This window comes from Nannobrachium achirus (assembly GCF_963921795.1).
Source record: "Nannobrachium achirus genome assembly, chromosome: 10".
Taxonomy (NCBI): Eukaryota; Metazoa; Chordata; class Actinopteri; order Myctophiformes; family Myctophidae; genus Nannobrachium; species Nannobrachium achirus.
Window position 1 is genome coordinate 49,632,593 of NC_137819.1, and position 23,229 is coordinate 49,655,821.

Below are 23,229 nucleotides of genomic sequence, written 5' to 3' on the forward strand. Positions count from 1 at the left end.
CCGCCGCCCGATAACAACAGCGCCGACGTGGACCTGGATGTCCCCCTGCCGCCCCCCCTCGTCACCGAGGATGTCCCCCTGCCGCCCCCCCTCGTCACCGAGGATGCTGGTGCCCAGCTCGCAGCCGCTGGATCGCCGGAGATGTCCGTCGAGCCGGATGCCCCCCCGCTGGTCCCGCCACCCCCCAGGGATCGTGATCAGTCGTGGCTGGCGCAATATCTTGGCTTTGAAGCTGTCGGCGCCGCTACACCGACCCCCCGTGCGGTCGAAAAGGCATGGATCTCCTCCTGTTTGAGCTCACAGTCGACACAGGAACCTGAGCTCCCCACCCCCACCCCCGCTCCCCCACTTCAGCCTCAACTACAACCGGACTATGATGACCACCTCCCCCCCACGACAAACTTTCCTGTCTCGGTCGTAGACAAAGAGCCCCCCAGCTACGACGATGGCTCGATTACTACAGAGAACATGCACTCTGTTGTTTTTGCCAAACCAGGACTTCATCATGTCCATTTGAACATCAATAGCTTGAATCCCAAAAAACTGGAGTTAATTAAGGGAATGTTTCATGACGGTAAGGCAAAGATTTTATCCTTCTCTGAAACTAAACTTGATGACTCGTTTACGGATGCTAGCATTGAAATTGCCAACTATACTGTAATCAGGAATGATAGAAACAGGTATGGAGGCGGAGTTTGCATGTATGTACACAATGATGTCAATTTTGTCCCCCGTCCAGACTTACACCACAGTTCACTTGAAACTGTATGGATTGAGGTAATCTTTGAACATGCCAAAAACATACTAATATGCGCTGTCTATAGACCACCTGATCAGAATGATTTCTTTGAGCTGTTTGATGAGAGCTTAGCAAAGGTGGACGGTACCGAGTGTCACATTTTGGGCGACTGGAATGTGGACATTTTGCGTAAAGACGCACCCATGTTCAAGTCCTTTGATGGGTTATGCAAGCAATACAGCCTCACTCAGCTTGTCACAGTACCCACCAGGGTGACAGAGCACTCTCAAACCCTCATAGATCTCGTCGTAACCACTGACAAGTCCAAAGTCACCGCTAGCGGGGCTATTGTATGCGGTCTTAGTGATCATTATATGATCTACTCTACCCGAAAAATACACAAACCCAAAGCTAGTGGCCACAGAACTGTCGTTGCTAGAAGCCTGAAGAACTACTCCAGTGAGGCTTTTAATCTCAAACTAGCGGGTGTAGACTTTTCCCCAGAGCTGCAGTGTACAGATGTCGAGGAAGCATGGTGCGGTTTTAAAACCAAATTGACCGATGCTCTAGACGACGTGGCCCCCTTGAATACCACCAGGGTTAAAGCCCGCCAAGAGCCATGGTATAACTCAGATATTGCAGAATCAGCTAGACTCAGAGACAAAAAATACGATGAAAAACGAAAGTGCTGCAAAAAGCTCAAGAAAAAATTCAACCATGACCTCAAAAAACACATTGAGCATCTTACTGCTCAATGCAAGAGACTTAGAAACCAGACAACCGCCCTAGTTAGATCCGCCAAAAAAAACTACATCGACGACAAAATCGATGAATACAAAAACAACCCACGAGACCTATGGAAGTTGCTTAACAACCAATTAGGCTTAAAATCAAAAACCATATGCCACAACATAAACATCAAAACGGACGCCGCTCTCATTTCTGACAAAGGTGAAGTGGCTACCCATTTTAACAAAACCTTTACCACCACAGCCCGTTCACTGGTCAAAAGACTGGTCGCCCCATCTGGGCGGTATGGTGAAGAATTTGTTAATACATTCTACAAAAAACTGGGCGTCAGTAAAGACAGCTTTAAACTTTCCACAGTGACAACTGATGAAGTGTTTAAAAAATTGAGCGCCCTACCTCAACACAAGGCCACTGGCCTTGATAAAATCCCAGCTAGATTTCTCAGAGATTCAGCCGCCACCATTGCTCCAATCATTACCCACATAATTAACCTTTCCATCGAACAGGGTCATGTCCCCCAGGACTTCAAACTAGCAAAAGTAACCCCCCTGCATAAAAAAGGTAGCAAACTAGACCCTGGAAACTACCGCCCCGTTTCCATTCTTAGCTCCATATCCAAAGTCATGGAGAAAATAGTCTACGAACAGATTGCAAGATATCTCGATGAGAATAATCTGATTTACGAGTTCCAATCTGGATTCAGAAAATCCCATTCCACTGACACATGCCTTCTCTATTTGACTGACCAAATCAAACGCGAAGCGGATCAGGGCAAGTATAGTGGCATGGTCATGATGGACCTCCAGAAGGCATTTGACACCGTGGATCATGCTATTCTGATTGAGAAACTAAAAGCCATCGGTCTTGACAGCGCAGCAGTGAGCTGGATGCAATCTTACCTGGTGGGGAGGGAACAGGTGGTGGAGATTAACGGTACCCTGTCCCCCCCCCCTCCCAGTAAGCTGTGGAGTTCCCCAAGGTAGCATACTGGGACCTCTGTTGTTCCTAATATACGTGAACGACATGGCATCTGCTTGCGACTGCAACCTGTTCCTGTTCGCGGATGACTCGGCTCTCCTAGTCTCGGGCAAGGACCACTTGCAGGTTGAAAAGACACTTAACTCTGAACTGAGTAAGATCTGCACATGGCTTAACGACAACAAATTATCAATTCACCTGGGCAAAACCGAGTCCATCCTCTTTGGATCAAATCATAACCTCAAAAAGGTAGAGAACTTCACAATCAAAGTGGGTGACAAGGTCATAACACGAAAAAACGAAATCTCCTACTTAGGATGTATCCTTGAAGCTAATCTTTCCAGCGAAAAGATGACTTCAAAAGTAATACAAAAAATCAACCAACGAACTCGTTTCCTACAGAGGATCGCCCCAATGGTCAACTTCAACACACTGAAGACCATAGCTGGTGCAATAATCCAGCCCCTCTTTGACTATGGAGTCCACGTATGGTATCGTGACGCCCCACAAGCCCTAAAAACTAAACTCCAAACAGCCCAAAATAAACTAATTAGGGTCCTGCTTAACCTTCCCAATCAGACTCACCTCACCGCTACTCACCAGTTAAGAGTGGGGTGGCTCAGAGTAGATGACAGAGTACAGCAACTTGCAATGGGCCTGGTGTACAAGATACACTACACCACTATGATACCCAAGTACCTGTCAAAATACTTTAAAAACGTTAAGGATGTCCATAATTACAACACCAGAGGCAGTGCCACAGATCACGTTCAACCCAGAGTCAACTCAAAGAAAGGGTCGAACTCGTTCTTCTGCTACACCACAAAAATGTGGAATGCCTTACCGAAGGCCATAAAGGAGTGTGGATCACTAGCATCCTTTAAAATTGCCCTAAAAAACCACTTACAGGCAGCAGCCGTTCACAACTGGTAAAAACCTAGCCCAACCCTACCCTCCCTGCCCCTTCCTTGTATATACTGTACATACTGATTGTTTAGACTTACTGTTACCTGCCCCTTCCTTGTATATATTGTATATACTGTACTTACTGATTGTATAGACCTACTGTTTTCTTTTTTTCTTTACATATCTACTGCATAGTACTGTGTTCTATTTGTCTGTCATTCAATGTTATATGAGATACTTTAATGGTTTCCTGTTGAAATAAGCTTAGTCTTTTCATGGATCTCCTTTTAGTAGACCTTGTACCAGTGAACTGTACCGTCATGAATCTGTACATTTTCCTATGCAAACTTCTAATAAAGCCTTCAATCAATCAATCAATCAATCCTCTGTTTCCCCTTGTCGAATCACTCTTCCTCCTTTCTCATTCAATCTCACAGCCTCCGCATATGAGACTCTCTTTTCAGCTCGGATCCTGTTCACCTTAGCTTCCTCCCTACGTTTAGGACAGTCCGCCGACCCTACATAATGACTTCCACTGCAGTGTAAACACTTTGGTACTTCAGATTTACATTCATCAGAACATCCCTCCTTCCCACACCTTCCACATTTCCGAGCTCTTCTGCAGACCGACGCAACATGTCCATATTCTTGACAACAATAGCATCTTATGGGTCCTCTCTCGTATGGCCTGACTCTATAAGTCATATAATCTACATAAATCCTCTCTGGTATTTAAATGTCAGACATATGGACTTGGTGTCTTCTCTTTGTCCTTCTCTGTATCTCGTCATTCTCCTTGCATCCCAAACCCCCTCCACGTCTTCAAATATGTCCGGCTTGACATTCAGAGGCACACCGCTGATAACCCCCTTTCTCCTCCTGATTCCTTCGTTCCCAAGTATAAATGTATCCACTGTGACGTCTCCAAACCGTATTATATTCAATGCCCGGTACAACTGATCGACATCCCTGCACTCGATGATCACTATCCCACCGTTAGTTATCCTCACGGATTTCACCTTACCCACTATTTCCTCTACAAACTTTCCCACCTTGTACGGATCTCCGAACATAGCCATAAATTATAACTTCCAGCAGAGGGTGCTAATATTCGTTTTGTCTCTCCTGGAGTTATAACGCAGAGTCAAATAGCTCTCGCTGGTTGAGCCTCCACGTCCCTAATCGCCTCAAAACATGTTTAAATCATGAAGTTGCTCACCTCATCGTCGAAACAGCTTTATATCTACCTATGAGCCCACTCGTTGGCATGTGTTAGTCCATATGTTTCTAATAAATTAATGTTTACTAAAACTTCACCGAGTCTCATCGCTTTCCTTGTTTTTGAACTGCTTGGGTAAAAATGGCCGAACATATCACGTGACGTTGATCGCCGTTGCGATTCGCTCATACTAGGACATGACGTTTTATTGTATGCGGAAGTATTCCAACGTTCTGTAGTTCTGAAGCGTTCTGAAGGCGGAAGGATTCCGACGAGGAAACGCGAGTCTCGGAGAAGTTTTAGTAAACATTAATTTATTAGACACATGCCAACGAGTGGGCTCATAGGTAGATATAAAGCTGTTTCGACGATGAGGTGAGTAACTTCATGATTTAAACATGTTTTGAGGCGATTAGGGACGTGGAGGCTCAACCAGCGAGAGCTATTTGACTCTGCGTTATAACTCCAGGAGAGACAAAACGTCCGAATATTAGCACCCTCTGCTGGAAGTTATAATTTATGGCTACTCCGAACACGCCGTCAGCTTTCGTCTCTGCTTTCATTCCCAAGACATACCTTTCTTTTCTTTCTTCAGGCTCCCTTTCTAACCTACTTGCTTTCCTCTTTTTAACTTTGTCCCCAAATCCTCTCTTGTCATCCTCCTCATCATTTTCTCCTCCTGACTCCATTTCAAACAAACCGCCGTCAGCCGTCGCCATCTTTTCCCGCCCACGCTGTCGATTTCAAATTTGGGTCTATATTCTGCATCTAGCTTAAAGCCCAAGACCAGTTGGGAAAAACGCACATGCAGAACGGACTGCGCGGGCGGGTCCTATGACGTCAGCTTTGTTGACTATTTGTAAGGAAACCCAAACAGTCACAAACAGTGGGTCGGGACCCATTTGTGGGTCGCGGACACATTTTTATGGGTCCCTTAATTTTTGATTTCCTAGATTGTTTTTAATTATTTCAAAACATTTTCAAAAAAACATTTCCCCAAAAAGATTTTCCATAATAAAAAAAAAAAAATATATATATATATATATATATATATATATATATAATGCAATGATTGTTCTAATTAATACATAAATGAAAAATCTAAGAAATTCCATAAATTATAAGACAAATGTTTGACAAGTAGTGAAAATACTAGCCAATCTACAATCTGCTGTGGGTCCCGGGCAAACGTCTAATTTCTCTTTTGGGTCTCTCAACCTAAAAAGTTTGGGAACCACTGTTATAGATGATTGATTTCTCAAAGAGGGAATGTTTAATGTAATGCGCTTTAAAATGTCCAGAGAATGACACCTTGTTATGAAAACCCAATAACAGTAACTTTTTTTTGAGACAACACATCGTAGCTATGGACCAGAGAGAGCAAGGTTGGAACCAGAGTTGACAAACCTCTAAGGTTTCCCCCCGGACTCAATTCCAGTGGCACTGGCTCCGCCATGTTGAATGTTTACCCTGCCATGCTGGGCTGTTGTCGTGTTGTGGCTTATATCAGTTGCGTTTAAATACAAATAATGTTGATATTAGCTATCTAAACCTTACATGTAAAGTAGCGTTTTGATTCCTCCTATCCAGCTCCATAAGATCTAACGTTCTAGGGGATAACATTAATTAATAGATAGTTTTGCTGACCAGGCACCATGAAAATCAAACGACAAAAGCAAGCCAAGAAGAATATAAGCTTCTACAAGTTCAATTTTAACTTCAGACAACCCTTTCAAATTCTCATCGACGGGACCTTTTGCCAGGCGGCACTGAAGAACAAGATTCAGATCAAGGAGCAAATGCCAAAATACCTGATGGGAGAGGTGCAACTCTGCACCACCAAGTGAGTGTATACTTGTCCTCTGCTTTCATATGAACATGTGTAAGCTACTACGTGATTTTCTTGGTTAAAAATACGTGTTAGATAGTAACTATATTCTCATGCCAAGAAATCATTGGCAGTCCCCACTACAGCTCTTTAGTAAAGATCAAATTGCGTCAGACAGACACCAAATTTGATCCAGCCAGGAGAGGGAAAGGCTATAGGATAAACAATTGAAATTTGATGTGATAACACAAGAATGAAATTATATAAAGGGTACTCTCTCCTGAAAATGTATAATTTTCACAAACGCTTGTTACTTGTAAGTGTATAAATTAAACATATCATTGTATCATATTAGCCGCAAATTGCAACACTAGATTGTTTTATACTCGGATGAATCTAGGGTTGCAATACCTCCCATAGGGATCCAATGCATGAAAACAGTTTTTTGCTATCTGATTGTATTAAACGACTTCAAACTCACCAATATTGTGGCTCTATGGAAAGCTTGGAATTTACTCTTGCTATCTGCAAAGTGTTTGTTTCTGAAAAATCCACCGTGGAATTGTTATGATTGTATTTTCTGTCAAGAAATTCAGTTCGGGTGATTATTTTTTCTAAGTGCTGGAGTTTGGAAGCGCTCGTGGGAAGTCACTCAGAGTCAGCAGTCCTGTGTACCAGCTGGTTCTGTCACATAGCCTAATGCAGGAGGCAGCGGGACGTGGTGTTATAGAAGACGAGCGCTTCCTAAGTTCAAGACTTAGAAAAAAAAACATGGCTGCTCGGATTTTATTGACAGAAAATAAATCATAACAATTCCACGGTGGAATTCTCAGAAACAAACACTTTGCAGATAGCAAGAGTAAATTCCAAGCTTTCCATAGAGCCACAATATTGGTGAGTTTGAAGTCGTTTAATACAATCAGATAGCAAAAAACTGTTTTCATGCATTGGATCCCTATGGGAGGTATTCCAACCCTAGATTCATCCGAGTATAAAAAAATCTAGTGTTGCAATTTGCGGCTAGTATCATATTGATTAATACATCTCTCATGCACCACAGTTGTGTAATGAAGGAACTGGAGTCTCTGGGAAAGGAACTGTATGGAGCCAAAATGATCCTCCAGAGGTTTCAAGTCAGGAACTGTCGTCACCTGGAGAAGCCCATTCCTGCCGGGCAGTGCCTGCTCTCCATGTTAGAAGACACAAACCCACACCACTACTTTGTTGCTACACAGGTTTGTATAATTTCATAATTAATCTAAGGTTTTTTTTCTCTTTAGTACTCTTATAAGAGGATTTGAAGAACCTTCAGGCTTAATATGTACATTTAAAATAAGCTGCCTTGCTCTTAGCCCTAGAATGTCTCCAATGTTCGGTCGATTGACAGACACGAGTGTCAATCGACCGAACATTGGAGACATTCTAGGGCTACCTTGCTCTCTGGACTGAAATTAGGCGGCATTAGAGTACTATGTTTGTTTTTAGGCATTTATCCTATGTACTTATACATACTAAACAGTGACGTAAGACAAGTACAGCAGCAGAATAACCTTATGTTCCTAGCTTGCTGAAAGTTACAATAATGAGCATCAGCTATAGTACCCAGGCCAGTACCCACTATACAGACAAAGCTTTAGTAAGGGGCTGTACCTATGTTCCCTAGGTTCTATGTTCCCCAGTACCCCCACAAAAATAGTTCTATGTTCCCCACTCAACTAGAAAAAATGCTCTATGTTCCCACTTACCCCCACAAAAAAGGTTGTATGTTCCCCACTCAACTAGAAAAAGTGTTATTATTATTAATAACTCTAAACACACGCAACTGAACATAATGGGGAGAAATTACGAATACTAGTGAGACAGGGGCACTAGGGACATCTGAGCACCATATTTATGTTATGACTGAGCATTTGAATGAGTCGGCACCTGAACGTGTTAGGCACTTAGGGGTGGAGACATCTGGGCACTATGGACACCTGGACAACTGGATAAGTGGGCACCTAAATTAGGATTGGCCACATTTTCTTAGTGCCCAGATGGGGGGGGGGGGGGGACAGAACCTGGGGTATCTAGAACCTTTTTTGGGGTTTAAGTGGGGAAGATAGGGAGTACCCCCTTTTGGGATGGTAAAGAATGATCACATAAGAGGGAAGTGCCAGGTTAAGGAGACAAACACTGTGTTATTATTGCTGAAACATGTAACTTTATATTGTTGTGGGACATACTATGCCAAAGTTTTTAAAGTTACATAGTGCTGCTTTAAGAAAATTACAAAATGTAACAAAAATACAAATTGACAAACAGCTGCAATCTTCCTCTCATGCCTTTTATATGCAGGACTTCAAGGTAACCGAGCGCCTGAAGAGTATCCCAGGCGTGCCTCTGCTATACATCATTCTCAACACCATGGTGCTGGACAAGCCCAGCAAGGTGTCTCTGGACCAGGTCCAGAGGATCCAGATGGGAGAACTGGTCAGCCCAGCGCAGCAGCAGAGCATACGCAGCCTGAAGGAGCAACAGGGGATTGGCCAGCAGAGAGAACGGCGGGGCAAGAGGTACAAGAAGAAACAGAGCAACCCCAACCCTCTGAGCTGCCTAAAGAAGAAAAAGAAAGGACTACCCACACCACCAAAGAAGACATCTGAGGGAGAGAAGAGTAAACGAAAAAGGCACAAGACGGGGAAGGTGGAGGCAGGGGAGGGTACGGCTACTCTCCCAACGACAAATCCATAATATACAGGCAACCTGAGACTTATATGTGAAAGCAGACATTCATTTATATTTAAAACCTTTCCTAAATATATACATATACAATATATCTGGGTAGGGCTGGGCGATATGACTTCATCAGTATCACAATCTTTTTCAAACTTGGATTGGTGAGAATAGCACATGTACAAGCTCGAAACATGTCGCATTGCGACATGGCGTTAATTTGTAGATCCGTAGATTGGTTCTAAATATCGGTTTCAATATATTTTTGGTTAATTGCCCAGTCCTATATCTTATCATTCCTGATTACAGACCGTAACTACAATCCATATCCTGATATTGACACTTCCACCTCAGCCTGCTGGTTGTCTTCATACAAAATACATGTACTCCAATCAATGCTAGCCACAGAAGAATACTGTTGGATACTGTATTTGTTTTATTTAAAAAAAAAAGTCCATAACAGTTGTTGGGGCAACAGGCTTCATAACACTTTGACATTTATTTTATTTTTTTCCCCATGTATCTACACACTTGTACTTTACTTTAGTACTACATTTGTACTGGGATTTTATACAAAATAAAAAAGCAAGTTTACAGGCACATATTTTAAAATATAAGATGCACTGGAACATTACATGATATACAATTTCAAAGGGAGAGGGTATCAAAAACAATGCATTCAGCTGTCTTTGGAAAAGAGGACAGAGATAAAAGGTGGAGCTTGAATGAGCCGCGAATTTGTCTTAACTGTGATTTGCGGTATGACAAGCTATAGCTTATTCAATATTCCGTTTCAAGAGTCCATTTAAAATCAGTTTAGAGTCCAAACTACGCATAATATGTGCTTTCAGACTTAAATGTATATAGTTGTGCAATGTGACATTCTTTATATTATAAAAATGCATATATTTTTCTTTTCTTTTTTTAAATCAAATGATTTATAAATATATAATGCTGAACAGATTGCTGAATATGTAATACATAACAGCAGTTTTAGTTTTACAGTCATAAGGATAGCAATTTGAGTTAAACTGTCGAGGGTAATCTGGAAGTGATAAGGCCTAAATTTCAAAACATGGTTACAGTAAGTCCAGCTGTAAAACCACTCTGCAAGGGGGATCAGATAGAAAGACATGTCACAGAATGAAACTTGAATTTAGGTCAAAGGGAATTCTAGTAGTAACTGTATAAAACGCAGTTCCTGGAGTAGCTTATTTCCTATAAAACATTTCAAAATGGAGCATGCAACTATGATAGCTTATATTGTCAAAAAATACACGCTCATTCTTGGGGTGGCATAAACGGACGACAACAAAAATTGAGAACTTCTATGCATTTGGAATGCTTGAGGCGGTGACACTATGTTTGGTACACCAAGAAACTGCTGATAGAGTTTGCAAATCACTACCTTTTCAGCAAAACAGCACGTTGCAGACGCTGGATGAATACACGACATGCTCATTTGGCTAAGGGGTATAATACAGGGGGTGGTAAATGAATCCCTCAGTACCAGAGTTGAATGACTTATTATGCACGTTATCTTACCACAAAACTGTGTTACTGAGACATCTCGTCTCCCATCACATTCAAACAAAAAACAGGAAGTCATTAAAAAGGATACATAAAACTACATAATATAGTAAAAATACACATAATATACAAACAACAATCAAAGGCAAATAACATTTGAGTAAAACATAAACAGCCAGTGTTGAGTTGACCAGATGCAGGGGCAAGGAGCAGCGGGTGTTTCTTTTGGGATTGGGAATAGCGCCGCGGTTGGTAGTCCTAAAACCTGGAAGTGAGTTTGCAATGGGTTGCCTCACCAGATTTGCAATGTATTATTTATTTTTGTTATAATTTCTAACCACAGGGTATTCAATTTATCCAGGAAATGAGGTATGTGGTTAATACAGTGTGAGCTTAGTATAACGTGGTCATTCATAAGTTTCAGCGATTAAGGGTCTGAAAGAAAAAGTCAGGAACTAATGGAATTACCATGAATTACCAGATTACCATGAGTGGTGAGCCGCACCTCTCTAGATGATGTGGAATCGGGGTCCAGGCGTGGCAATGATGTCACTGTAGGGCCCTTCCTGGCTGAGCTCCACTGCCTGCTGTTTCTTCAGAACCAGGAAGCTGTAGAACTTGGCAGCTGCCTGTTTCTTGTTGTTGTCCCTGCACAAGTCCAGCAGGCCCAGTGAGTTGGCACCTGTCTTGGCCATCACCCTCTGGACAGAAGAGAGGACAGTAAAGGAGTTTTAAGACGTGTTGGGATTAGCCCTATTCACGACCCGCCCACTCAGCATCCCCCGGGTGCTGAAGTCCCGTTTTGAAGGGGAAAATCCTACTATAAGCCTATAGAGTTAGCACAGAAATCGCAAATTTAATGCAATTTCCGAATAGTAAAGTATAAAATACGGCTAGCATGATCAAGAACACAAGATAGTAAACGGCACAAAGCATTATAATTTACTTTACCGTTAGAAATAACGATTTGTTGGCTTTAAGTCCAGTATAGTTTCCCCTTCTAAATTGAAGTCAGCACCCGGGGGATACTGAGAAACGGAAGTAGGTGGGCGGGCCGTGAATAGGGCTAATTAGAGCCGTACCGACTCGGAGTCAGAATGTACATGTGATTGGTTTAAACACAATTGGGATATTCAACTATCTGATGAAATAGTACATTTGCAATCATTTCAGTGCTGAGTTATGCCACATAGTCTCATGAAGATGTTAAGCATTTTAAATAAATCCGTCAAGACGACATACTGTAAGACGGCAGATGGTTTATTTTAATTGATGACAATGCATCAGACTGCAGATTGTGGTATGTATGTATCACAATGCTACCGAGCTCGAAATAGAACTCGGTAGCACCATGTCAAATTCTTCGCTAAATCTTTCTTTTAATCCATGTTATTTTGTTTACTTCCGACCAGCATCAAGATGGCTTCGATATAAATAGAAAATGGGCAGATTTCATAATAAGAGAGTCAAGAGACACTTACTTTTTTAAACTGCAATACTGTATGATTAGTCAGCACAGGTTAAATTTTGAATAGTAGTACCAAGGTTAAACTAACTTGATGGCAGAAATCAACCAAATCAAATAACTGAGGGGGCTCAGAGTGACTACTCAAATTGTCGCTTATCAGGGACAGCCCTAGTTGGCATTTTGCTATGAGCTGAGCTTGCACTAGACACAATAATACGTATAAAATTATCTGGGGCAAATTATTTTGACTAGACAATGGTAAAAAAAGTGCCCTCAGTAAGAGAAATATTTCATATTGCACGGGGAGAAAGTGCTGATTGACTGCAATTAAACTTAAAATCTGTCGCTACCAATCAGACCAAAATTGCACGTTTGACAACAGGTGGAAATGTAATGAGGAGAAATCCCATCTGGCTATGACCTGTATACAAGCTACATAGAATTAACCCAATAGCTATTGAAAAATAGCAGATATACAAGCTCAATGCAAGCTTGTAGATTTGCTATTTTTGAAAAGCCGTGAAAATGTGTGCAAATCTTTGAATACCGTACATGTATTTTTGAGGGTCCACACTGACATGGAAAAAGCTTGAGAACCACTGATTTAGAAGACATTTATAGAATCAGATCAAAATATTCAAAAGACTTGCACAAATGTTCACAATCTTTCAAAAAAATAGCAGATCTACAAGCTCGCAGTGTGGCACTCGGTGCTAACCCAAGCTTGCATGTGACATACCTGAAGGCCATGGAGCATCTGCTGGGTCCTCTTGTTCCACCTCCTCTCCTCCTGGTCCTGGTCTCCTGTCTGTCCCTCCTCTTCCTGAGAGAGACAAAACACAGCCATGAACATCTAAGGGAAGGTAAAACTATCAGCAATGTTAAATCACCAAAGCACATGTATGTAATTATGCATGACTAGGGATGGGACGATATCAAAATGTCATGTCACGATTTATTGTGACCAAAATAATTGCGATTTACGATATTGTGATAATCAAAATATGCATAATGATCTTAAAATGCCACTTTTATTAACCACTTGAGCCCCTGCATCCATATTCTGGGGCGGAACGTTGGCCAAAAAGTACGGTAAGCAGATCTACAAGCTCACAACACAATGTGATGTTTTGTGGAAAAGAGATTTGGTAGAGTAAAAAAGACTGTATCAAGTATGTTTAAGTGGATTAAAGGTGAATTGAACCCAGCGTATGACACAGGACAATTTCACAATGTATTAAAATCTCTGCGATACGATTATTGTGAGCGCTTTTTTATCACGATAAACAATAATAACAATTATCGTCCCATCCCTATGTATGAAACGTCTCCCCGAGTCCCCATCCCAACCTCGTCGTCTGAATCATTGTCAGCCTTCTTCTCCTTGGTCTTGTCTTGCATCTCCATCTCAAACATCTGGCTCATGGTAGTAGTGCTGGCTGGCTCCTCTGGTGGGGGGAGAGCCACATCAGATGTCTCCAGCTGCTCGGGCGCCGCCGAAGAACTGGCTTCCAGCTGCTGTGGCTGAGCCTGGTCCAGGGTACCCATCTAGACAGGAGAGGAAGACAGGTAGTCGAGAAGGAGGGGGGGGGGAAACAAGGTAGGGAACAGAGGAATGGGGAGAGAGGAGGCAGGGAGAAAAGAGAGGAGAGATTGTGAAGAGCACAGATGGGTGAAGGAGAAGGATGGGAGAAAAGAAGTAAAGGACAGAGGAGAAGGACTAAGAAGTAAGAAAGGAACAGAACATAACTACACAATGGCAGTGGTGGAAAGTAAATAATTACATTTACTAGAGTAATGTACCATTAGTGCTACATTTACTTAACAGGGGTATTTCCAATTTTCAGTACTTTTACCTCTGCTCCACTACATCTCGGATGCAAATATTGTACTTTTATACCACTACAATAATTTTAAAACTTTAGTTACTACCGTAGTTACTTTGTAGATGATTATTACTAAAAATACATGAACCACTTCAGCCCTATACAGTAGGCTATATTTTGGTCATTTGAAAATAGACTATCTACAAGCAATGTGAATTTTTTGATCTGCTATTTTCTAAAAAGGATTACACATTTTAAACATTTGAAAACTTGTGAAATTGGATACCAATACCTTTGCACTTTTACTCAAGTAAACTTAGTTGTAACAGAGCACTTCTACATTGCAATATATTGATACTTTACTTGAGTAAAAAATGTGAGTACTTATTCCACCACTGACGATAGGGATGAGAATAAGGCCTCTACTCACAGGCAGGGCGGGCTCTCCCTCCTGGGCTTTGCGTTTGAGACCCCGTTGAGTGGAGGGAGGGGGCATGGCAGACTCGTCCAGAGTGGTCCGGCTTCCCTCCATGGCTGAAGCCTGCAGGACACTGGGTTCCTCCATGATGGTCTGGTCTGGAGGTGGGGGATTGGGGTAAATGCAACTATTTAACAGGACAACTTTGTTATATATATATTATAAAATTGTGAAAACAATAGAGCAGTAAATGAAAACATTTTAACACTCATCTTTTCCTTTCTCTAATTACAAGCTAAAACCATTGCGCAGAAGGCTTTCGGCATTTCCGGCGTCGAAGCCGAGTGTGATCTACAAGCTCACAGCGGTTGCATCTGCGAGGCAACGTGATCTTGTATGTCTGCTGTTAACCGGATGTGTCCCCCAAATAATTCTACCGTCAATTCTGGCGGAAACAGGTGGATAGATAAATTCAGACCCTATGGTGGGGTAGGGCTCCTATTGGTTGACAAGCAGTATTGCCTGAAGGTCAAAATTCTATTTGTCACATGAGTAAGTAGGTGGGCTTGGTGAGCTCGGTGGTACAAATGTAAACACTTCGAAAGCCCCATTTCAGAAATAGCAAATATATAGCCCATCTATTATGCTCACAATGCGTTATGAGCTTGTAGATCATCTATTTCTGATTTTATATATGTATATAGACATTTTAAATGTGAACATTTTTATTGTATTTCTTTTAACATTCTTGCATACGCTGACATGCCCAAGATAAGGATGCCAGTTATTGCAAGTGTGATGATTATATAGTGTGAAAAGGTTTATCAAATGCATCCTGATCCATCTATTCTGATTCTTATTCTGATTGGTATCTCTCTCATCATACCAATGATCGGCTGCTGCTGGCTCATGTTGTCCTCTCGGGGCACATCAGGGTTCTCCAGGTCCTTGAGGAACTCGTCCAGGCTGTCAGCTTCACCGCCTTTTCTCCTCTTCCTCAGCTCGTCTGGGACCAGTGGCGTCAGGCATCGAGTGAACATCTGGGGAGGGACAGGAAGAGTTAAACCAATGAATGAAAACTATCACATTACCAACACACAGGGTTCACGCTCCCAAACGCAAGGTGAAATTCCCTGACTTTTCCTGGCAATTACATTTTTACTTAGCGACTACTTTACACAACCAATACCATGAGAACCATGACGGTGGGATCAGCTCTTAGACTTCCCATCATTGTGAGTGAAATATGCTTAACCAGACTTAACATATAACAAAAGATATTCCATGAACAACGTAAAATAAATACATTCATTTTCCCATGGTTTCGTGTGATTGGCCGAGTCAGCTGCAGGTTTGAACTGGAAACGCATGTGAAAGCATTATTATGTGTTTCCAATTCAAAACTACTGCTGAGTAGTCTTGCATAGCCAGACAACTATTTCACAATATCCGAATGCTATATAGTCTGGTACGACAGCTCCTGAACAGCGAGTAACGGAAGTTCACGGAAGCTCATAGCACGGCACAGAGTGACGCATTGCGAGCTTGTAGATCTGCTATTTTTGAAAGATCGTGAATATTTGTCTTTGAATATGTCTTGAACATGAAGTCTTTGAATATTTTGACCCGATACTATAAATGTTTTCTAAATCCTTCTAAGATTTTTGAAAAACCACGTCAGTGGTTCTCATACTTTTTCATGTCAAGGACCCCTAGAATTATATGTATTTGACAGTGGACCCGATGTATCAGGGACCCCCCAAGAAGCAAATATTTGAGTTACAAATGTTTTAAAAATATATATATTCAAAGATTTGCAGAAATTGTCAAAACTTTTCAAAAATAGCAGATCTACTGTACAAGCTCGCAGCTTGTAGATCTGCTATTTTTCAATAGCTAAACCTGTTGACCTGTTGGAACACTGCTTCCGTCCGTTAACATGAAGGAGAAACAAACGTTAAACTTTAAAACAGAAAAAAAAGCTACATTTTAAAATAACATTAAAAAACATGGGAAAGTGTTGTCGTTGCCTTGAGCAGCCTGGCGTTCCAGAGTGGCTGTGCAGGCAGAGAGAAGAGCTTCTCCACTCCTCCCGTCTCCTTCCACATCATCAGCTTCTTGGTGGGCGGGGCCAGGTCCAGCGTGGTGACGATGTCAGAGTAGTCAGACAGCTGGGCTCGGATGGTCTTACTGTCCAGCTCCTTCACGCTGTCCACGATCAGCTTCCTCTTGCGCTTGGCCTTGGTCTCCTTCACTGTGTGGGGAGAACACGGAAACCACGATAAAATGGACAGCGTGACAATTTCAAAGCGTCTTTAAGACACAAGTTGTCATTTTGGATTAAAGGGATAGTTCACCCCCCAAATGACTTTTCCTTCTTATCGATAACTCGCCCCATGGAGAGTTGAATTCATGGATACGTTTTTTTTTTCTTTTTTTTCACATTCCTAGGCTAATCCAAGTCCTGTTAGATATGGGCTTACTATTAATTACATAAGGGATCTCCATGTATGGGCTTAAAAGGGATTCTGTTAGAGTGGTTCCCATGACATCACAACATACAATATCTTTTATGCCCATACGTGGAGATCCCTATCTGAACCAGCCACACAGATATGGGCCATGTCTTGGCCATCTGGCCAGTGATATATAATGATGACATCAGGGATCTTCATATATGGGCATAAAAGGGATTCTGGGGAATACCCATATATGGACTTTTACATAGGTGATGTCACCTGTGATGTCACAGTGATATGTCAAGGGAACCACAGTGTCAGACGTGACCTTCAGAGCATGATGTCAGAGCGGCAAACCCATAGACTGTAAAAATGTGTACACGTGTACACGACCGGCTACACGCAGACAAGCTTCGACATTGTGGCAATCATTGTGACTACATGCACGGTGCAACTATACATTCAAGACAAATGAAAACTGAAACGCTTCTGCATTTATACGTTGGGGGACTACATTTTAACTGATGGAATACTTGTGTTTGAAATGTGACTCACAGACCTGTGATGTCAATGGGCTCCAGTGCAAACGCCTCCTCTTCGTTGGGAACCAGTGTGGTCTCAGTCTGTTCTGTCTGGTCAGCCATTGCTGGTGGGGGCTCTGTTGGACCACCAGAGTCTGGACTGTCTGGAGCTCCCGCTAAAACGCACACACGCACGCACGCATGCACGCACACACGCACACACACACACACACACACACACACACACACACACACACACACAGGTTAACTAATTGGTTCTCAAAGTGTGGTCTGGGGACACTCAGGGGTCTGTGAGGAGGTTCATAATGTGTTAATATTCCATCATAATCAGTTTAGATCTACAGGCTGCCGACACGTCCCGATAAATTACCCAAATCATCTCTCATGGGGATCCCGGGCACAAAATCTTTGACATGAAAACATAACCCTTGTATATTCTAGAATAGATAAGAAATATGCACACCAACATCAACACATACACTGCAACACAGCAGGGACGTGCCCTTACACAAACAATGTTTTCTTTTTCAGGCTGGACCGACAAGGTAAACTGTGCAGGTAAGTGTACCTGACAGGGCGTCAAAGTCGTCCTCGTCGTCTCCATGGTCCTGTGGCATCAGCACGCTCTCTGTGATGGCAGGAGGGTCATCGAAGATGCCTCCTCCATCCTCATTACTCAGCAGCTTGTCCACTGCAGAGACGGCAAATGCACACAATTGTGAGTCACCCAAACACCTTCCACAGTCCGCTTCACAGTTCGTTCACATCCTCCCCACTACTAGTTGTTAGATGACACAATAACATAACAGTTATAACAGAACTTCCATTTCACCACTGTCAGGCAGAAACCTTGACCAAAACTGGAAATGGAAACTAGAACATGGTATCCAGAGACTCTGTGGGTTCCTTTAGGGGGGTCTAAATGGACCCATACAGGTCCGTAACTCTAACAGTATACACATGTACCGGTACACTGTTTGTACACTGTCAGAGTTAAGGGGAGCCCTTAAATGTAAAGGTTTGAGAAACACTGCCCTAATTACCCAGCATGCCTCCCTCTGTGCTCTCCATGGGGTTGTCTCCAAAGTCGTCTTTGTACTGGTCATCATACTCCAGGTGGTTGGACTTGTCAGTCAGCTGGTTAGCTCCGCCCTCCGCCTCCAGCAACAGGTTGGAGGCCGACGCCCCCATGATGTCCGCCTCAAACGCACTCTCCTCCCTCATCATCTCTCGGTCGTCCATCCCAAAGTCAGCTGCAGGGACAACAACGACACGTCTTATTCACTATTTACAACACACATTTCACATTCTGTTTGTGATATTTTAAGTATATAGGGCAAAACCAAAACCACTGAAGTCATTAGTGACCACTAAAAAGTTTCAAAAGTAACTCTGAGAGTATACAAAGGGAATCAAATATGAACTTACGGGTCCATTTGGTCCCTTTTAAAAGTACTCCATTTGGAGCAGTATTTCAGTGAATTACCACAGTGAATTCAGGGTAGTAGAAGTGGATGATGACACAATTTATTTATTTTTAAAGAAAGGATAGAGAATGGGAGTATATAAGCAACAATAAGGCTTGCGGTGGATGAGATGACAGGAGACGGGAGGAGATGCTCACCAAAGTCGGTGTCTTGCAGCAGACTGAGGTTTCCCACCTCTTCCCTCATGGTGATCTCCTCCACTCGGCTCTGGTTCAGAGTGAACTGTGCGGCCACGTCAAGGTCGCTGTGGTGCAAAAACATTATGCCATTCTGCTGCGTCAACACTTGCATTGACCACATGAACCCCCAGCATTCCAATTCTGGGACAATTATGGTGTCACAAACATTTTGTGAAAATAGGCAAACAAACTGTGAAAATAGCAGATCTACAAGCTCCGACAGCAACGTTCTAAAGTGAATTTGATCCATTGCTACTGGATGCCACGTCAAATGCTACAACAGAACAGACATGGTGAACGTGATATGTAGCAGCGCTCATGCATGCAGACAGACACTCACTCTAGGTCTGGGAGTGGCTGGTCAAAGTCATGGAACTCTTCAGGTAGAGTGATGGCATTGTACGCTGCTTCTCTGTTCTCCTCTGGCAGATCAACCACACCTACAAGAATACAACACAGAGGAGATGCTTAGTGCTGTGGAAGCAAAACGTTTCAGGTCGAGATCCAAGAGAGACGTTTCCCCAAGACCAAAAATAGTGAAAATAGCAGATCTACAAGCGCACGCAAGCTTTTAGATCGGCTATTTTCACTAGTTATTAATTATTATTATTTATTTATGGAATTTCTAAGATTTTAGCTGGGGAAAGAACCCTGGGGGTCACCGGATCCCACTTTGAGAACCAGGAGGTGTTCAGACTCAGAGTTGAGCTGCAGCCCCCTCTGGTGGACTAATTTACAGAGTTGGATTCACAGCTTCACAGTGGCTCAACTAATAATAATCTAACATTAACTCTATAAAGGATAGCTTTGTTAAAATTGTTTGAATATGATTGTATGAATTGTCATGTCAATCATCTCTGACCGTAAGAAGACAGTAACATTGACATTTGTTTGTATACATGGGGCAGCTACCAACTTATAACTTTACATGAATCTGAATATGGACACAAAATCGGAGAGCACAACATGAATATCTCTTATGTTCCCAACTGTGAGAAGTGATTTTTGTGGGGGAAACAGGCTTTCAGCTATGCTGCACCATTCTCTTGGAATCTACTACAAAAGGATTTGAAGTTAGATTCCCTCATTGGAATTGATCCTTTTAATGAACAAATTACGTTTTCAATGTATGCATTTTATTGTCTTGTTTTTGTTTTCATGTTTATGTCAGTATGCTGGTCGTACATCCAGTCACCAACTGCGAACACAATTTCACCAGCCAGATAAATTACATGTGACCTCCTGATGATGATGATCAATTACCCACAAGTAATTTAAGAGCCAAAGCCATGGACGGTGGTGTCTATTTAGGGGGTTTTGAGAACGACTGCTCTACAGTACCTGGTCGGAAGGCCATCTTAATTTTGATGAATGCCTCGTTGCAGTCAGCCAGCAGGTACTTGGCCTTCCTGTGGTAGATCCTCACCACCCCCAGGAGCAGATGACCTGATGTGCGAAGGGCCATCTTCACCTAGAAGGAATACAAAAAGGATAACTATGGTGTATACTGTAGCTGAACAGAACCAACCTTTCTGTATTTCACAACTGAAATACAGTTACTATAGGCTCTGTGCATAACTGTAGTTCCCTCTTCCAGAAGGTGGCATGCCCGTTTCCTGTTCTGAGTCCGTTTTTCATTGCTTAATTTGATTGGCTCATCAGCAGATTTGAACACAGAAATAAATATGAAGGTATCAGGTGTTTCCAGTTCAAATCTGCAGCTGAGTGAACCAAACGAAGGTAAGGGAAACTGCCCCGAAAAAGGAAATATTCATGCAACCTTATGGAAAAGGTAAGAAAAGGTTTGTTTTGTATTTAGGCTTTTATGATCCCACCCAGAGGTAATGAGTAATGTAGTTTATCTTAAGTATACAAACACATCCTTCATTATTGGGATTCTAAACCTGTGTGGCCTTGCTGTTTGTGGACTGTTAAAGGAAGGAGTGTATTTTATGTTACACCTAATAACCCCTAAACTGCGTTGTAACACTTCACACAGCACATTGATATCTGATCTGTTTTTCAATTTATTTCCCTATCTCTTTCAACTTTATTTAATTTGCAATGATGGAACTTGTAATGCATTTCACCCACTCTTATACACCTGTAACCTGTGATATCATGGTGCTGGGTTTTACCTTGGGTGAGATGATACTCTCCACACTGCTCTCCAGGTTGCACTCAAACACATGGGCTTTGGTCAGCTTCTTATCCCAGTGGGCCGCCAGCCAGATCTTGGCCAGCGGCCCACGTTTGCTGAGGACGAAGTGGGCATAAAACATTGTCCCAGCTCCTTCTCACAACAGGGGAAGGCGGAGGCTGGGCGCCAAGCCTGGGTGATGGAGGAGAGACAAGACAACCATCCAGGCAAATGAATGAAGCATCATGAAATAAAAATCTTTGATTACCGTATTTCTTTTTTTTTTGTTTTTTGTCAAGGCACTGGTTCTCAATGTGGGGTCTGGTGACACCTAGGGGTCCTGGGAGAGGGAGTCCCCAGATCAATAATGTATGGGTAGGATTAGGAACCAAATGCACCATATTGTCCGAATTCTCTGAAATGTGGACAAAGTCTGACCCGTATGCATGAGGTCATAGAGACCATGTGCGGAAAATCGGACCCTGTGCGCAAAGACCTTTAGAGAGTTGTAATTCAAACCGTGTACAGATTTTGTACATTCAAGTTAAATAACACTGTGGATTGTGGCTATTTGTGTCAAATGGGTGAGAGGGGTCTGTGGCCTGTGGCTTGTTTACAATTTTCTTTCAAAAATGCATATCAAACTGGGGATCCTTGAAGGAGAATCACTGGTCTAAAAAGTCATTTCAAAACTCTGACAATGATAAGTCAGAGTATAACTAGTATAACTGGATAACTAATAAGTCATAAACTTTGAATACATAATCATAACATAATAATCTGGATGCCACTGACTGACAGTTATCCAGAATCTGGATAACTGTCAGTCAGTGGCACATTCCTAAATCTGGTGCTGCATGTAGCCTAATATAGCAGAAGGGGGCGGAGGCTGGTTATGTTGCCGCACGACTTTCACTGACAGCCAGGTTACCAATACCCTGACTGGCCCTGCACATCGCACTGTTATTTTTCCAGTGTCTGCTACAAAAAACACGGAACCGCAACACGAGTTAACAGTACATTACATACACCCCAAACTAGAAACGATGAATGGTGAAATACACATAGGCCTATTTGGGAGAGGTAGAGAAACAGGATCCTGTTCTATGACAGTCCGTCGCATTTTTCTGGGACAAAAACGGCAAGGAAAGCCGCATAGCTGGTCGTAGGCCTACAAATATACAAATCGCACCAGGCGATAGATGGTGATCATACCATTCTCGTGCGGCATTGAATTATTCATCTAGCAAACTAACATTCATAATATATAAATAAATACAAATGCACTGCGAGACCCGATGTTTTTTCTTTCTTTTTCTTGCTCCACGTAAATAAACAAACATGCACAAACCCAGTCAGCTGAGCGGCCGTGCAAAAAGCCCGTACACCTATCAACTCACCAAGCGCAATTATTGTGGTTTTCCCGTATGCTTGGCAGATGTTTTTTCCTGCTACCGTTTGCTGTTTCTACTCCCTCCTCCTCCTCCTCCTCCTCCTCCTCTCCTCCCTCCCTTCCTCTTCCCAAAAACAAACAAGATGGCACCGTTTCCTTCGCTTCTTCCGCCCGCCCGCCCAGAGCAGCGCTTTGAATCCACGCTGCTGCTGCTGTCGGTCAGATCAGAGTGGTGCTGATGCTGCTGCTGCTGCTGCACTACTGCTGCTGCTGCTGCTGCTGCAAGGATGCGACTGTTCGGCGCGTCATGACAGCTAGGTCTACCAAAGTGCTGTATGCCTAACTGTTGTTTAAAGTTAAAGTTTATTATAGGCCTATATATTTTTTTATAGGCCTATATAGATTTAAAAGCAAGATGCATCATTGCAATAGAACAGTGGTTCTCAACCTTTTCAGACTGCGACCCCCAATATGGGACCCGCCACCCTATACAAGCACCAAGAGTTGAGGCATTACATTTTACATAGTTCTATTTTGCGAGGCGTCATGAGCATGTAGATCTGCTATTTCCACAATTTCTGCTTCTAATATTTGACAATGTTTGATTTGTAGAAAGAAAGAAAAAACAATGTTGCACATTAAGTTAATCATC

At 42.5% G+C, this 23,229-nt stretch overlaps 2 protein-coding genes across 6 annotated transcripts; one reads left to right on the top strand and one right to left on the bottom strand.

The window, feature by feature from the left end:
- Nucleotides 1–6,057: 6,057 nt before the first annotated feature.
- utp23 (UTP23 small subunit processome component) lies at nucleotides 6,058–9,784 on the top strand. Its single transcript, XM_080734469.1, has 3 exons — nucleotides 6,058–6,435; nucleotides 7,481–7,655; nucleotides 8,758–9,784. The coding sequence occupies exons 1-3, from the start codon at nucleotides 6,248–6,250 to the stop codon at nucleotides 9,151–9,153; spliced, it is 759 nt and encodes a 252-aa protein (XP_080590595.1). The 5' UTR covers nucleotides 6,058–6,247; the 3' UTR covers nucleotides 9,154–9,784.
- A 185-nt stretch (nucleotides 9,785–9,969) lies between these two features.
- On the bottom strand, nucleotides 9,970–22,680 carry rad21b (RAD21 cohesin complex component b). Of its 5 annotated transcripts, none has more exons than XM_080734465.1 (15): nucleotides 22,585–22,680; nucleotides 21,183–21,376; nucleotides 20,386–20,515; nucleotides 19,385–19,484; nucleotides 19,003–19,109; nucleotides 18,422–18,631; nucleotides 17,947–18,069; nucleotides 17,396–17,533; nucleotides 16,408–16,631; nucleotides 15,264–15,417; nucleotides 14,390–14,535; nucleotides 13,484–13,681; nucleotides 12,873–12,956; nucleotides 11,171–11,366; nucleotides 9,970–10,930 (listed from the first exon to the last, which is right to left on the bottom strand). In XM_080734465.1, the coding sequence occupies exons 2-14, from the start codon at nucleotides 21,324–21,326 to the stop codon at nucleotides 11,175–11,177; spliced, it is 1,950 nt and encodes a 649-aa protein (XP_080590591.1). In that variant the 5' UTR covers nucleotides 21,327–21,376; nucleotides 22,585–22,680; the 3' UTR covers nucleotides 9,970–10,930; nucleotides 11,171–11,174. The 5 variants fall into 5 exon arrangements, with proteins under 5 accessions (XP_080590591.1, XP_080590590.1, XP_080590589.1 ...); XM_080734464.1 differs by having other exon boundaries at nucleotides 11,152–11,366; XM_080734463.1 differs by having other exon boundaries at nucleotides 11,144–11,366.
- Nucleotides 22,681–23,229: the final 549 nt, after the last annotated feature.